Source organism: Falco naumanni, chromosome 13 (genome assembly GCF_017639655.2).
Source record: "Falco naumanni isolate bFalNau1 chromosome 13, bFalNau1.pat, whole genome shotgun sequence".
Taxonomy (NCBI): Eukaryota; Metazoa; Chordata; class Aves; order Falconiformes; family Falconidae; genus Falco; species Falco naumanni.
The window spans coordinates 6950271-6966258 of NC_054066.1; the positions used below are offsets into that span (position 1 = coordinate 6950271).

Here is a 15988-nt window from a genome sequence, read left to right on the forward strand (position 1 = left end):
CACGTGTATGTGCATGATGCTCAGATTGGCAGTTCTGTAAACTGCTTCATCAAAACATCTCTCCCCTGCATGTTTGGCTAAGCAAGGAACCACGGTGCTGTTAGGAAAAAAGTGTTTTTCAGACTTCACATACACAGAACTGCTCATGTATTTAGGGTCCATTCGGAAGACTTCAAAGGCGCTTGGATGATGTGTTGAACAACCATGCTTTAAAATGCATCTCTCTGCAACAGCGTGAACAACACTACAATTCTACCCTCAGTGTGAAGGCAATTCACCTGTGTGGTGAACTGTTTTGCAGTACAGAAACGCCTCAATTTTGCAGCTCACAAATACCTGGGTACCCCACCCCATGACCAAAAACTAGGGTTTACACCAGCTTGTTCTGTTTTAAAAAAACCTCAAACCTCTCAAAACAGAGTCATGGAGGAAAAGACCAAAGAAGGGTCTCATAACTTGAGTATCCTAAACTGGAGGGGTGGTCCAAAGTAGTAGCATCCCATATCCACTAAACTACATCTCTGCTCAAAGTGAGAGAACAGCAATAAGCCTCCCTGCTTTCTCCACTCAGAGTATGAAACAAGAACACCAACAAGAAAGTACACTAGCTTGATGAGTTTCAGCAACCTTCAGAAGACACGACACTTCACAACAGAGGAGTAATAATCATCATACAAAGCAAATTCAAGGGCAACAACTGGAATTCTCTACCTCTAATCTACCAGTATAAAACCAGAGAGCTGCAGGAGAAAAGGTATCCATAACTGACAATAAACAAAACAAAAAGGACGACACATCTCCTGGTGGTTTTGAACAACACACACAGAGAAACCAGCTACGTATGCTCTTTCAGGTAGTACATTTGCACATGTTTTCCAGTAATGCATATATTTTTTGCTTCTTATATGGAGTAGAAGCCTCAAGGAACAAAAAGGCAACTAAAAATATATCTGTTTTATTTACCAGTTTTCTAAAAAGCAAAGTCATAAAAATTAGTCACAAGTGGCAAAACCAAAATATATTGCACAGTGTACAGAAAACATTGTTGACATGTTGACAAAGTGTCATCACAAATAAATCCTTTTACAACAGTTTGGAAAAATTACAGCTTCAGAATCTTATCTATAAATGGAGGCATGTAGATTTAAAGTTACAGGAAAATATTTTAATACCACCCTGTAAATGCAAACACTTTAAGGATGCAAGATTAAGTCTGTAGGTAAGCACATCCACAAAATGCTCTAAATATACTTTTCTCTTCCTTTCACTAAGTTATGGTTACAAGATGGTCATCAAAAAAAAAAAAAAAGAAATGAGAACAAATAAAAAAAAAGCATGCTAAAGCAAAGAAGTTCAAAGTGGTTGAGAAGTCCCTGAAAATAATTTGTATAATTGTGATGCACTCCTTTTATATAAAGCTTTTACTTTTCCCAAACCCTGGTCCAATTAAAACTATTTGTGTTTACATGTAGAAACGGAATATGTTTAATGTTGGTATAGCTGCGCTGTTCCATTTATGATTAAAACATTTAATACATCATACTTGAACACCAACATTTTAAAATTTCTCATTCAGTTTATATTTACATATATTTAAGTTTGACTTTGCTAAGCTATTAAAGACAGGAATCAGATCTTGCTGGGTAGTGCTTCACACTACATTTAAGATACTTTTTACATTGTGATTCTATGTGTTTCACAAGTTCACACACTCTGCTATCTGCAGAACCTGTCTCCAATGGAAATTTCGTCATGACACTGTCCAATTAATAACTAATGCTTTACACAAATTATTTCTTTCACTAAGCAAATACCAGCCACTTCTGCATGTTTTTGGTGGTGTCCGATCTAACTTTGCATCCTCTTTGTATGCAAAGAGAAGTATTTTTATAGAATGAAAATAACCTTAAGTTTCAGTGAATAGAAATTTTACCTCAATAAAAAAAGGAAATGCTTTCCATGAAAAATATTTCAAGACAAACAGATCAAAGTTATTTGAATTTCTCCGTATGTTTTTCACCCCAAGACCTACAGCTGACATCTAGCACTACTGCAACTAAATGTCCTTTAACTAACCAATATATTAAAAGTTGCTCTTTTGTGTTCTCTTCCCACATCCAACACATATAAACAGCACAAGAACATGAAGTACACATACTCAAGTCAATACAATCTCAGAGGCATTAAAATTAAATCCTTGACAGCAAAGGATTCCAGCCACGCTAAGTTTTTTAGATTATGCAATTCAAATATAGTGAAAGTCAACACTATTCTCAAAATCACTTTTTCATAAGAACTATCTTCAAGTGACAAGAAATGTCTAACCTTCTCTTGCCACATGCAAGTTTGATGCTTGCTTAGCTACACAGGAAAAACTGATGGCCAATCTCCTGACAGAACAAATCAGAAGTAAAGGTTAAAGTTGTACCAAGCTTTGTTTAACAGTCACTGGAGCATATGCAGTCATCCTCTGTGGTCTTAGTTTTTAAAATCTTTAAGCATAAACATTTCTTGTGTATAAATTCTCAGAAATGATGCTTCAAGGTAATAAACAGTTCATAGTATTGCAGCGTCCATTTAAATAAAAGGCTACAAAGTTGTCAGCACTCATCTATACGTACACATTCACATTAAGTATTTTAACCCAAGACCATCTTTCAAAATTAGTTCAACATTTCTCTTGGACAGAAAAGGTTCTTACATTCAAAACTATACAGGAAACAAAGAGGATGAGATCAACTGGTATGAGAAGGGCAAAATGTGAATTGATTTGTTTGAAGGTTATTTCTACAACTACACTGGACCACTTCAAATATTAAGAACAATGCTAAAGAGCCACTAAGCAAAACTGCTAGAACAATTTATAATGCTGAATCATTATCAAAAGGAGAATTGAAGAACTGTATGTATGTAGGGGGATTTTCAGTACTCATTAACCCACTCTACAAAAACCAGTAGGCATCAATGACAGTTTCTATAGTTTATAAAGAAATACTTGAGGCATATAAGTGCAAAATATGAGTCTTTTTTAAAGAAAAGCTATACCATCTTCAACAATGTCCTTACTGGGAAGAGATTGCCACCATTTAAGAAGAGATTCATTCACAAGTGACTCTTCTAGAGCAAGAAAAACCACACATTTGTTTTTATGAACCGGATTCATCTCGCTGGACGCAAGATTAAAACCTTTATGGATCATCACTGTAGTTTTGAAGCAGCTTTGAAAACAACAGGCTCCAAGGCTATGCTTGTTCTTCACTGACTTGACTCAGGGAAACCAAGTTGTTTTCCCCACTGTCTTCAATCATTTCATTAAGGTCCATTTCATGGATTTCTTCATCATACGATGTATAAAAATTGTTCTGTATATTGTCCTCACAAAAAATACATTCCTAAAAAGAAGGAAAAAAAAAAAAAAAAAGACACACTCATAAAGGAAAAAAAAAAAGGCAAGAAAGCTTTTCCAAACAACAGCCCACTTGCATATGATCCCCGATTCCAAGGGAGCCTTTACACCCATGCTGCAACTACCAGATATATTCCACTCCCCAACTTTTCCCCCACAAAATCATTTTATAACGTGTAGTGAATCAATGCAAGTACTTGAGAACTCTACTGGAAGCAGTTCTGTCGGAGAGCATTTACAGCGCTGACATTTTACATGCACTTCCAATCACCTTTTCCTCCATTTGATTACTAACCCTGCAGTACTATGCTCGTGTCAGTTGCAGTGCTGAAGAGACTGATGCCATCAGGTGTTTGTGTGTGAATAAGTAAACCAGACAACAAATAAAACTGCCAGGAGGCTTTGTTTTGGTTTGGTTTTCTCTTTTCTTTTTTTATTTTCTAGCCATTAATCTATTTCTAGAATTAAAGCAAGAGATGATCCTATGTGAGAAGTCTGATATAAAAAAGGACCAGCATATTCCCATTAATTTTGTACTTCCTAGAAAGCAACAGGCATAAATTTCTGTGCACAAAATACAGATTTTTATGTAGTGAAATTTCTGGCTGTGTTGATAAAGGATTTCAAACATACACAAAAATTTAGAAATAGGAAGGAAATTTCTTGTGTTGTATTCATCACTACTTTAAACTCCCATTGGAAAGAAGGCTTATGGTAAATTAAAGCAAGCCAAAAAACACTGCATGGAAGCTTGAATTAATTTTTTTCTCTGCATAATTGACCAAGCTTTCATAGAAACAGGAGTGGAAAAATCTAACATAGGCAGCTAATAACTTAAGCAACGCAAAATAACCAACTCATTTAAACTTACGGAATTAGCAACAGTTTTTGGCAGTCCACCTTGCTGTATCCATGGATGAACTTCAATAAGCTCTCTTTTTTGTTCTTCTGTAAATTTTGGCTGTAGTTTCTGCATTTGCTTTAATTTCTGCTTATCTTCTTTTAAAACTGTTTCCAAATCTCTAAAATGAAATGTATTTAGAAATTGAGCTTCAACAGTTTCTGGGCTTTACGCCTATATAAGGTTACACAGTCAAACACTGACATTTTTAAAGACTTATTTTTGTTCTGGAATGTTAAGCTTACAAATCATATTGGAAGAAAATTAAGTGTGGTTACTTCAGCAGCTTTCTGCATTTGCAGACAGCTTTAACACATCTGTTGGCTCCTTGTCTTTTCAAATCCCATCAGTGAAAACAGTTTCCTTAGAGCTATTCAGGCAGCACCACTGGTGAAACCATGAAGAACTTGTTTCCCTCTGCTGCTGCTGCACCAAGTTCCAAGTTCCCTCTCACTAGGAGGACAACCCAAAATGGACACTAGATGCACGTATGAGATAATAAAGCAGAAGTAATAAGATATGTTTAAGAAGGTCATCAAGAAAGGATTAAATTTCAGGACTGAGAGGGAGAGATTTACAAAATACTGCTCTATTTCAGTAGTCAAAGCTCTCTTCCCCCCTTGGTGCCACACCTTGATTCAGAAAGTTAAAAAAACCCACCCACACCACACAAAATATTTACAAGCTGTATACCTCTACAAAAGATGACAATAAAAAGCATGTTCCAAGAAACCCAGTACTATTTCTGCTCCTTACAACAGACCTAAGACAGGTTGGCTTTACACCTCTCTCCTTGGGCATCACACTGACAGTAAGCTTAACTCTTCTTATCACAATATCCTGTTTTGTATTATTTTCTCCTTGGCAGGCTTTGCTACTCTTACAGTCTACTGGAATTGCCATCTATAGCTGTCAACTATTAAGGCTTCAAAAACCTAGAAATGCCAAGGTATTTTTAAGTCTAGGGAAAAGTTCTGAAGTTCTTACATGTTCTTTATTTTTTCCCCATCATTCCTGTGCTTCCATATTTTGAAAGCTTGTTTTCCTTCCCTTCCAAAAGGCATCTTCACTGAAACTTCCTATTCCTTTCAAAATACCGTTCACTGCTCCCAAGAAATATAAACAAGATGATCAAAAAAATATGCATACTTGTCACCACCTCTCCCCCTATCTGTCTTTGCTACTGAAGCAAAGAATAATTTTTTTTTTAATAAAGTTTTTCCTATTAGAAGCCTTATGATTTTTACCTTCTGCTTCCCTATTATATTTGGATAGGAAATTAGGAGAAGAATGAACATGTTAATAACGCAGGGGAAAAAAACCACCAAGCCACAAGGCAGAGAAAGCAGCGTGCCACTGAACGTGGCATCTCAAGGACAACTGCCAGGGTGTACAGATTTTCCACACTACAGACCATCATGAGATCTAGGCAGACTTGCCAGGATCTATTAATCAGGCTACAAGGATTTCTAGTTAATTTCAACTCAGGTAATTGATCTAAAAATACAGGTAAGTTTAATGAAAAAATTTTCACTTTTTGCAAGCTTCTTGTGTAATATACAAAAGATACAAAGAAAGCAAGAACTCTTCTTGACACCAAGCTAAACATTAAAACCTATTTACTTCTATTGAGACAGAGATTCAAATATATTTTTCTTTCTGTTCACCCTGCTCCCCCCAACATAAATGCAGTTCATGAAGGACTACAACATTGGAATTACCGTGAAGGTATCTGGTAAGTCATCATAACAGTGTCATCTGTGTTTGCCATCAAAAGCCATATAGGATCCTGAAGGACATATTTAATGAAGTGCTCACTTTCTTCCATTTCTGCCTTCATTTTGGTTTTATGATGATTTTCTGAGGAATCAATACTCCCGAAGTATTTGCTGGTATGACTAGTTTCACTACTACCTTTAAAAAGAAAATTCAAAGTTTCATTAGAAATTGTCAAATACATAAATGATCTGAATGCTTTTGAAAGTAAATATGATTAAAGAAAACTGGAAGTGTAAATACAACCACTATTTTATTTCGCTTTTTAATCAGAGGGAACTTCTAACCCTAAGTAACTGCACTAATATTTTTAAAACTCAAATCCTCAAGATAAGTCTGCACTACATTTCAACAGAATGATTAGTTTGCTTAAATTAAAAACTCTGAAGTGAGACATGGAGTAAGCTATTTTCATTTAGGTATGGCAGAATAATAATATATTAATGGCTATTTTACACACACTTAATGGTTCTATATTGTAAGTCAAGGCAACAAGAAACATTTTCCTGTTATGTAATAAAAAAGAAAGAATAAACTATACAATGAAGATTAAAGATAATGAAGTTTTTCCATAAAGTACTTGATATTCAAGTGGTGTCTGCAATCCCTCATGCTCCAACTCTGGCAGCAAGTACCGTCTTTGGAATTGTTACCTGTTCTGCTCCCTGACATGCCACAGCCATTGGATCCAGACCCCAGAGATTCAGCAGCTGCAGACACACCACTCCCTGAAGAAGCTGAACCAGTGCCTGAACACGCGTCTTCTTGAAGTAAAATGTCAAGCAGGACACTAGACATTGAGAGTTCATCACTATTTTGAGCATCCATTGGAGATTCAGCCTAGTAGTGAGGAGGAGAGTGGGGGGAAAAAAAATAATGAAAAAAAAATCTCAAGGCTATTTCGTTACTAATCATTTACACTTAGTTTTAATCCAATTCACTTTATATTCTAATATATTTACACAGTTATTCAAAGACTGTCACCAATAACATGTGCCAAGACCAACTGAGAAATAATAGACTGATAGGCAGACAAGTGGTCTTCCAGTAATAACGAGATTTGAATTCAATTTATCTTAAAATAAGAAAAAAAATATCATTTAGTGAGGATGTAAGGAAGGTGTTTGCTATTCAGTTTTGACAGCCCCTGCTACCCTGGACAAGTCAGAATTTATCCAAGCCACCCAAGACAAGCAGTTGCTCCTACTATAATCTACTTCAAAGAGATTTGCACCAGCGGTCCATCACTGTTACTACTCTCAAAGCATGATGAAAAGGAAGGTGTTCCCAGATGCAAGCTTCCTAGGCAAGATAATATATTTATGTTTTTAAGGGAAAAAGCATTAACTACACTGACTTCTAACACAAGCAAAACCTCACTGCAAGTCAGTTTGAAGACTAAATATTAGAAATTAAGCTTGACAGAACTTAGCAAAATACATAACAATGGAAAGCACTAGCTTTACCCTTAACACATTCCTGAACAAATACCCATATTGTCTTCATTTTCCAGTAAGTGATGAGGAAATTAGAGAAAGCTACATTTTGCAGGATTGTAAGTTATGGGAACTAACAGTTCAAGGAAATTCAAAAGAAATTGCCAGCAAAACTGTTACTGTTAAGTTTTGTTATCAAGCCTCTTTTTATTCCAGCTGAGGCATCTCAGATAAGTTACAGGCTGTCACAGACACACTGCAATACCACAGGACAAGTCAAAAGTTTTTTTAGTCAAGATTTCAGAGCTGTTACGTAGGGCACAGAATACATTAGTCCAAATACGGCACCAGAGGCATATATCCTTGGAAATTTCTCCATAAGTGACATTTGCACAACTAGTATGCTAGAGAATTTTTTAAAATGAAAGCCAGATGTATTTGCTCTCAAGATCATAAGATAACAAGCTTGTAATAACAGAATGTGACAAGGTTTTGTACTGTATCAAACAAGATTGGAAGCTTCTCTAGCAAAGTATAGATATAACAAAAATCCATTTCTCTCTGTTCTCCCTCTATTCGTCCCTCTTAAGGATCACTATCGAGAATAATAGGTAAAATAAATAATCTGGAAAATATCCTGGGAGAAAAGTTTAACATGGAGATTAAATGCTCCCCACAGCGTGAGGAACAAGCTTTTTCAGAATTTTTTCCTTCCTCTTCCTTTATAACTTCTAATGTAGATACATGCTTATGACTCACTGCGCAAAGAAAGTAATCTAATCAGCTGCTAGCATCAACACTAACAATGCTTTTTACTGATTACTTAAGAGTACCTTAGTTCTCAGGCACTCCTAAAAGTAAAAGCCACCCCCACCTTCCAACGCCTGCTTTTTTTTTTTTTAATCATCAGTAAATGCAAGTTTTACTTTGTAGCTGCACCATTAGGTGCAGAGACCAGTTACAAACCACAGCACAAGAAAAGCAGGAGGGAGAAAGGAGCCAGTCTAAAAGGTTTAGACAACTCCATCCCATTAGTGACTTGGCGTTTATAAAGACATGCTGTACTGCCTTTAAAAAACACCAATATTAGACTATATATTTCTGTCACATTAACCTTTAGGACATATTGCTCCAGCTGAAGGTTCTGTAAGGTTATCTGTTGAACGGATTCCACAAATTTGAATGAGCCAGAAAATTAAAAAACCCTGAAGTTACCAAATAGCTCGGCACAGTTTTAGTGCACCAAACAAAAAAGTTACGGTCTGCAAATAACAATCCATTCTTCCTTCACTTTGGTTGCTTGCTTGTAAACAAAGATGTGATTTTATTTTAAGTCAGCTTCTTTCAGACCACTTAAGGATTATTTCCTCCTTCCACACGAATTCACTACCCCAAAACTTTTTGCTAAAAATTAAAATGATCTTATTATTTTAAAGCTATTTCACTGCTTTTCAATGGGCTTATCCTTAGTTTTTTTAAAAACTGGAACAAAACTGTCTCAGGATGTATTTCCAAGCTTCCTAAAGTAACTTTAGAAGAACAAGGTGGTTTTAATTTTTTAAAAGTTAAGACCATTCTAAGGATTGGATTTAATGGTTTATTCAGGCTGCTGAAGTTTGAATTTACTAACTACAGTTGTGAGTCCGTCTCCTGGCATTATATTGACCAATTACTGTCTATCATTAATAAGCAGGTCCCAGAAGTGAAAGAACTGAAGATGATGTAGCAGAGACAGAAAAGGTTGAGAGGTGGTGGTGGTGGGGAAATTATCTATTTTAGGTATCTACGCATATTAACAACTTCAGATACATTCAAGAATGTCAATACTTAAAAAAGCCAAACACCACAGAACCCATCAGCACACTTACTGGTAAGGATCCCTTTCCACTACAGTTATCAGTTGTCACGATTTTGCCTATGGCTCCTTCTTCACTTAAAGCTCCATGTAAACCTGCAGGAACTCCACTTTCTGCCGTTTTTGTGGTTTCTTCTAACTGTAGAAGATTCAGAGGAGAACTGCACCTTGACTGGAACAGAGGTGGTGAAGCCTGCTCTTGAGGACCCACTGACTGTGGAGTGCAAGAACGGGATGGCTCATTTCGTGGCTCTGCGACAGGAACCTTTTCACACTCTGCTGGCGGATTATAATGGAATGGCTGCGTTGGAAAAAACGCCTGTTGTGGGAAAGGGCTGGGTGTAGCAAACGTTGGCTGTGTCGGAAATACTGTCTGTGAAGAGAACGTGGAATGGGCAGGGAAGGTGGGCTGGCTGTGGTAAAGCGTCTGAGGTAAGTTATGGTTCATCTCTGGGTAGACATAGTTGGGGAGCACAAGAGCTACAAGAGGTGTCATGAGGGGCGCAGAGAATTGGGGTGGTTGCATAGGGCAAGTATTTCCAGATTCTGGCAACTGATTAAAACCAGACAGTGAAGTCTCAGGAGCTGGTGGCACAGTCCCTGCTGCTGGAAAAACAGGAAGCGGGTATGCCGGCATAACCGTGGGAAAAGACATCGCGGAATAGCTCGCTTGTGAAGTGTCTGATGGTGACCAGGCAGTAGTATTTAAACCTTGAAGGGGGAACCGATGGGGGAATTTAGTTCCAGAAGTTGTACTGTCTGAAGACTCCTGTGGTTTAATGCGCTTGGATTTCCTGTTCTTTCCACTCTTCTTCCAAGGCTGATCTATTCCAGAAGTGCCGTTTCTCTGTCCACGGCCACCTGTGGGGGAGGAAAAAAAAAAAAAAGAGGCATCAGGAAGGATTCTACTTGCAGTCTGATGGATTCCTTTTACCTTGTCAACCATAGAAGTTGCTCAGAACTGCAGCTCTGGACCTAAAAGGAAGCATTTGGGAAGGGGTCAGGTTCATTTTACCTCTAGCACAAAGAGCTGAGCTAACTGGGCAATCAAAACCACGCTGACACACCGTGGAAGACAGCAGCAACGGATCAATTCAGACTCAAATGTGTGTCACCCAAACAGCACAAAGCTGCAAAAGAGTGGCTCCCAGAGGGTCAAACTTCTAATTACTCCAGCAATTACAACGAAAGCAGTATGGGACATGACTGAAAGCATTTCTAGAGTGTTAAGGTCATGCAGGTCTGTAATTGAAAAAGGTGAGTAAAAAAAAAGCAGGAGATGAAGTACTGAAAGAAAAAAAATTTGAGGGGCAAAAAGCATGCTACCTTTGCAACCTTATTTTAGGAGAAACCTTCACCAACCGACTCCTCCCTAGGTGAGGGCTGTCAGTTCATCTGATTACAGATATGAGAAAAATCCACAAAATACCTCTGGCACCAAAAGCTGCTCAAATTTTTAGTTTGTCTAAAGCTTATTTAGATAGGCTGAAAGTTTATAGAGTATAAAGAATGCAAGGGGACTAAAGGGTTCCAGAACAGGTTTCCTAAATCAAGTACCTGCATAAATATTTAAATAAAAAATGAAAGATAAGAATCTGCAAAAAATGCTTAGCAGTGTCTAACTTCTGTCTCAAGTCAGGTCAAGACTGAAACAGGAACAAAGTCAGATCAGTATCAAGCACTTCTGAAAATGCCACCGGAGCTCCTAGTCCTAATTAACAAAACAACCTCACCATTACAGCTAGCCTGTGCCATTTCCATCCCACTGATCACATTATTAACTTAAAGGCAGCCAAACAACTATTAGATTGTTTCACCAGTTACATAATAGTGGAATGGGGGACACTGGATGTACAGTGAAGGGGCTGAAAACAAACAAAATCACAAACCTGAAAAAACCACAGGTGGAAAGACAGGAAGAAAAGCAGGGGAATAAAGCATAGATGCAATAAAGCAAACATGCTAAAGCATGTTTTTTGTCTCTTGAAAATGGATGCATAACAGTAGTAGTATAGTAAACAGAGAAAAATCAGAACATTAGTAACTAAAGTGTCAGTTATTACATTAAAAGCTATGTTCTACTCTCAATCTTTGAGCAAAACTGATCAGAAAGAATTCTTCTGTGGACTTTAAAAATAGCATGCAACTGTCACTATGGAAATGCTCTCTCAACAGGATTTACTTCCTATATAAATAAAAGTTTTATTGTGAAAACTTGCTGTACCTCGTTCACCAGGCCGTCCTTTTGGTTTATCTTGCAAGTAGTAACTGCAGTGGGACTGAAAAATATTAAAGCTCTTTATTTGTTTAAACTTATTCAAAAAGCTCTGCTCTTCTTTTTGTGTATGCACTGCAAGGACTTCCTTTGTAAGTCCCAGTTTTTTAAATGGCTCCTTTTCTTGATTTACATGTGCAGAGCTGGATGGAGGGGCAAGAAGTTGGCCATCTAAGAGTTCTGCTCCACTTGGACCATCTTCTATCATTTCTAGAGAAACAGGAGGAAAACAATAAAGTGAAGAAAGCTCTGTATATGCATTTAAGCTACGACAATCCTGTAATAATTCTGCTGCTAGTTTAAGATACACATTCTGTCCCTATTTATTCCATTTCCATAGGAACATTTTAGCTGTAAGAAAAATACAGATTACAAGCAGAAGCTAGCTGTTCACATGTCTGAAGTTTACACTTGCTTGCAATCGCCATTTTGGAGAAAATTTTAGCAAAAAAAAAATCATACCCAATTCAGGTTGTGGTTTTTTGTCTCCAACGTGAACAATGGTGCTACTGTAGCTGCATTGACTTGTGAGAGACACAACACTTTCAGGCTTGCCAGGTAAAGCCAAAGATGTTAAGTGAGCACCAACCACTGGGGGACCACTTGATTTACCAGATGCCTTCAACACAGCAGGATCTATTAAATGACAAAGTTGTAGTTTATGAACATAAACAAGAGCAAATACAAGTTATATGCTGCTATGGTTGCAAAACAGTAGAGGCTAAACTGTGCTTGACAAGACACAAGATTAACATGCTACTTTACTTAATGCATTCCACCAAGAACATTTTAGGAATAGAATGACTTCTAAGCAACCAAATCCAATCTTCTACTTTCACATAGAGCCAAACCAAATCTTTCCAATGAAGGACTTCTTGCTCTTTTCTGGTCTTCACTCTTCTTTCATGGCACAATTTTGGAAGCAAGTTTCTAGCCTCTTCCAGCCTAAGATTAAGTCCCACCTAGCTCCCATGTTGTTGTACACTAATCTATGTCATTAGCTGCTCATCCTAACAGCTTTGCTTCTAAGCATCCGTCTACTTAATTCTCTCACCTGAAAGCTAAACACAACAATCTACCAGAGATCATACCACTGCCTCACAAAACAGTATTAAAACATTCCTTCTCTAGTAGGAATACTTGGCATAATACATATTTAAGACCTAAAGTTTCGTGTTTTCCTGACTAGAGTATGCTGGTAGTTTTGTCGTTCTCAGTCATGACTGCACCAAGAAGCTAGTGACTCCACACCTCCTCCTGTCAACTATAACTGCATGGACTCCAAATGACAGCAGAAATTATGTTCCCAACTGCATGATGCTAGCTCCACCATTTCTTCCTCTCTAGTTCTCAAGGCATTTTCAGTTCCTTCTACAGGACATTGTTGCTATCTATGCTGATACCTTACACTTTGAGTCTAAAAGCTGCATTCGAACTTTTTTTTGAAGCTCATCAAAAGGAAATATAGACAAGATCATTCCCAAAACCAATTTTTGAGCAACTCCACTACACGCTTCCCCTTCAGCCTGATACAACGGCAAGGCTGAATCAGCATGTCTCTCATTTGCATATCCAATTTATCAATCTCTCAGTTCTTGTACTGAAAAAACCAAAACAGTTACGTTCTTCACCTTAGCTCCCCACCCAGACAGGGAGTGTCAAATGCTACACTTAAGTCCTAACAAATCAAGTTAATGGTTTTGCCTACAGCAGACTTTTTAGATAGCTATCCCCAGTAATCCCCATCTTTTATTTTCATGGCTGGACATTGCTTTCCTATGGGTTCTTGTGCCTAACACAGCACAGAGCAGTCCGATGCTGCATTTTACCCTCTCTTGTTCCCTTATATTTTTTTAATGTCCACAAAAAAGAAACAGAAGTGTCATATGCATATTTTTGTTGCAATTCATTAGCTGTCTAGGTTCCTCAGGTTCAACCAAGTTCCTCATCTGGTTGTTCTTAAAAATCCCAACTGTGAAGCAAACTTGTTATATTTTATAATAATTCAAGTCCTAGAACTCAAAATTCTGCTGTATTTTGTATAGTACAAATAAACTTATTACATCTACAATTTTTGATTTTGTATCAACTTTTGTATCAATGTTGATATTGTATCAACTACTCAGTATTTTGATTGTAGGGAAGATTTTTATTGTAAGAGTTAGATCCCCAACATCTAATACTGAGCAATGGGCTATGAGGTCACGCTTAAGCTACACTTATCATTATTCTGCAAAGAAATAAAACCCAACCGGCTGCTAGCAAAAATCAAGAAAAAAGCTGTGATGTAGAGATACCTCCCAAGGGCTGTACAGCATTATCAGCTGGTTTTTGTTCATGAACTCCAGAATTCAGTGATGCAACACCTGATGAAGGTTCACATTTTCTTTTTGCTGTACCAGGCACATTACAACTCTCCAAGTACCTAAAACATAATAATTTAGTAATATTAGATACAGAAGTCTTAAGTCCGGAGATCAAGAGTAATTTACACACTTGTTGCTTACCTGATGACACTGTCCAAACAGCTAATCTGTTGATAAGAATATACAGGTTGTTCTTTCCAAGCCAACTCTTCAGTAGTCACGTTTTTAGGAGCGGCTGTTACTGCAGTATCTTTTCCCACTACGTCTTTCACCTGACCACCAGGAACACTTTGTTTTTCTGTGAAGAGAAACACGGCTATTATGCAATTAAGGCGTTAAAACCTTGCAAATTCCCCTAAGAGCAACAGTAAAATTTCTCATTTAAACATATCTTAACAGTCACAAGTTAACCACTGTAAAGCAAGCGAGAGGTTTCCACACTAACAGATGAATATTCTGTAAATATTTTCCTGTCCTTATGGATTCTTGGAGGCGTGAAGTTTAATTCGGTTGATGCATATGGGTTCAAAGGGAACAGACGTTACAGCTATAACAGAATAGATATCATTAGAGTTGAAACACACTCATTATGAGGACAACTCCAGTGCGTTAAGTTATAAAAAGTTATTAGAACAATACATTAATGTATGCAGAATTAAAATCTCATTAGCAAGATTTTCATTTATCAACTTAAAAATTCCTGAGGTTACAACAAACAGGAAAGATGACATACATAACTTTAAGGTCCTTTCCAACCCAAATCGTTCTACGATTCTAGGATTTTCTGTTAGATGGAGGAAAATAAAGATCATCCATTCCCAGCCCCCCTGCCACGGGCAGGGACACCCTGCACCAGCCCAGGTTGCTCCCAGCCCCGTCCAGCCTGGCCTTGGGCACTGCCAGGGATGGGGCACCCACAGCTGCTCTGGGCAGCCTGGGCCAGCATCTTGCCATCCTCACAGTAAAGAAAAATGTTTTCAAAGTCAAACAAACTACAGTTAAGGTACTTCAGAACAACAGCTTTAGGACATGCCTTAACTCTGTATTACACCGTTACCAATTCAGATATAGCTGAGCATAATGTTTTCCTGAACACAGTGGAGACACACAAGTCTATAGTTTTAATTCATAAAAACGCTGTCTTTACGCATCGAATAGAACTAAACTAGGAGAAATCCTACTATCATATTCTACGAGACACCAGCACAACAAACTAATAATTAACTTCCTAATGTCTTACCTGCAAAAGACTCTCTCTTATGTTCCAGTTTTGCTCTATTGTCGGTAAAAATACGCTGTCCTTTATTTTTGACCTTACGTGCATCTTGACAAACTTCCTGAAAGCAGATAATTGAAAAGAGTTATTACAAAATTCTGACATAAAACATCATAGAATCATAGAATGGTTTGGGTTGGAAAAGACCTTAAAGATCATAGAGTTCCAACCTCCCTGCCACGGGCAGGGACACCCTGCACCAGCCCAGGCTGCTCCCAGCCCCGTCCAGCCTGGCCTTGGGCACTGCCAGGGATGGGGCACCCACAGCTGCTCTGGGCAGCCTGGGCCAGCGCCTCGCCGCCCTCACGGGGGAGAATTTCTTCCTCATATCTAATGTCGATGTGCCCTCCTTCAGCTTCCAGCCATTCCCCCTTGTCCTATCGCTACACACCCTTGTGAAAAGTCCTTCCCCAGCTTTTTTGTAGGTCCCCTTTAGGTACACCGGGAGGCTGCTACAAGGTCTCCCCAGAGCCTTCTCTTCATGCATAGTGATTCCTCAGTAGACTAAATCTAGTCTTAGTTAATCTCTTATTTTACAATTAGTCTGATCATGGGAGAAATCCTGATGTATAGAATTTTATTGTGCAGCAGCAGAATTTCAGGAATTGGAAAGAATAAATTTAAAGCATGTTCTTTGTAGACAATTACTCGGTATTTTGTTTCATATGGTTGAATAGCTTGGATAGGAAAATATAAG

At 37.9% G+C, this 15988-nt stretch overlaps 1 protein-coding gene across 13 annotated transcripts in view; it reads right to left on the reverse strand.

Annotated features, from left to right (window-relative positions):
* Nucleotides 1-939: 939 nt before the first annotated feature.
* The window catches only part of PER2 (period circadian regulator 2), a 51464-nt gene continuing 36415 nt past the window's right edge, over nt 940-15988 (reverse strand). For all 13 annotated transcript variants that reach the window (XM_040612923.1, XM_040612927.1, XM_040612929.1 and 10 more), the window contains 10 exons: nt 15256-15352; nt 14157-14313; nt 13947-14074; nt 12112-12285; nt 11599-11859; nt 9388-10235; nt 6737-6923; nt 6029-6221; nt 4278-4428; nt 940-3392 (listed from right to left, as the gene is read on the reverse strand). In XM_040612923.1, coding sequence (XP_040468857.1) covers nt 3243-3392; nt 4278-4428; nt 6029-6221; nt 6737-6923; nt 9388-10235; nt 11599-11859; nt 12112-12285; nt 13947-14074; nt 14157-14313; nt 15256-15352 — 2346 coding nt within the window. In that variant the 3' untranslated portion in view covers nt 940-3242. The remainder of the gene's footprint in view (nt 3393-4277; nt 4429-6028; nt 6222-6736; nt 6924-9387; nt 10236-11598; nt 11860-12111; nt 12286-13946; nt 14075-14156; nt 14314-15255; nt 15353-15988) is intronic.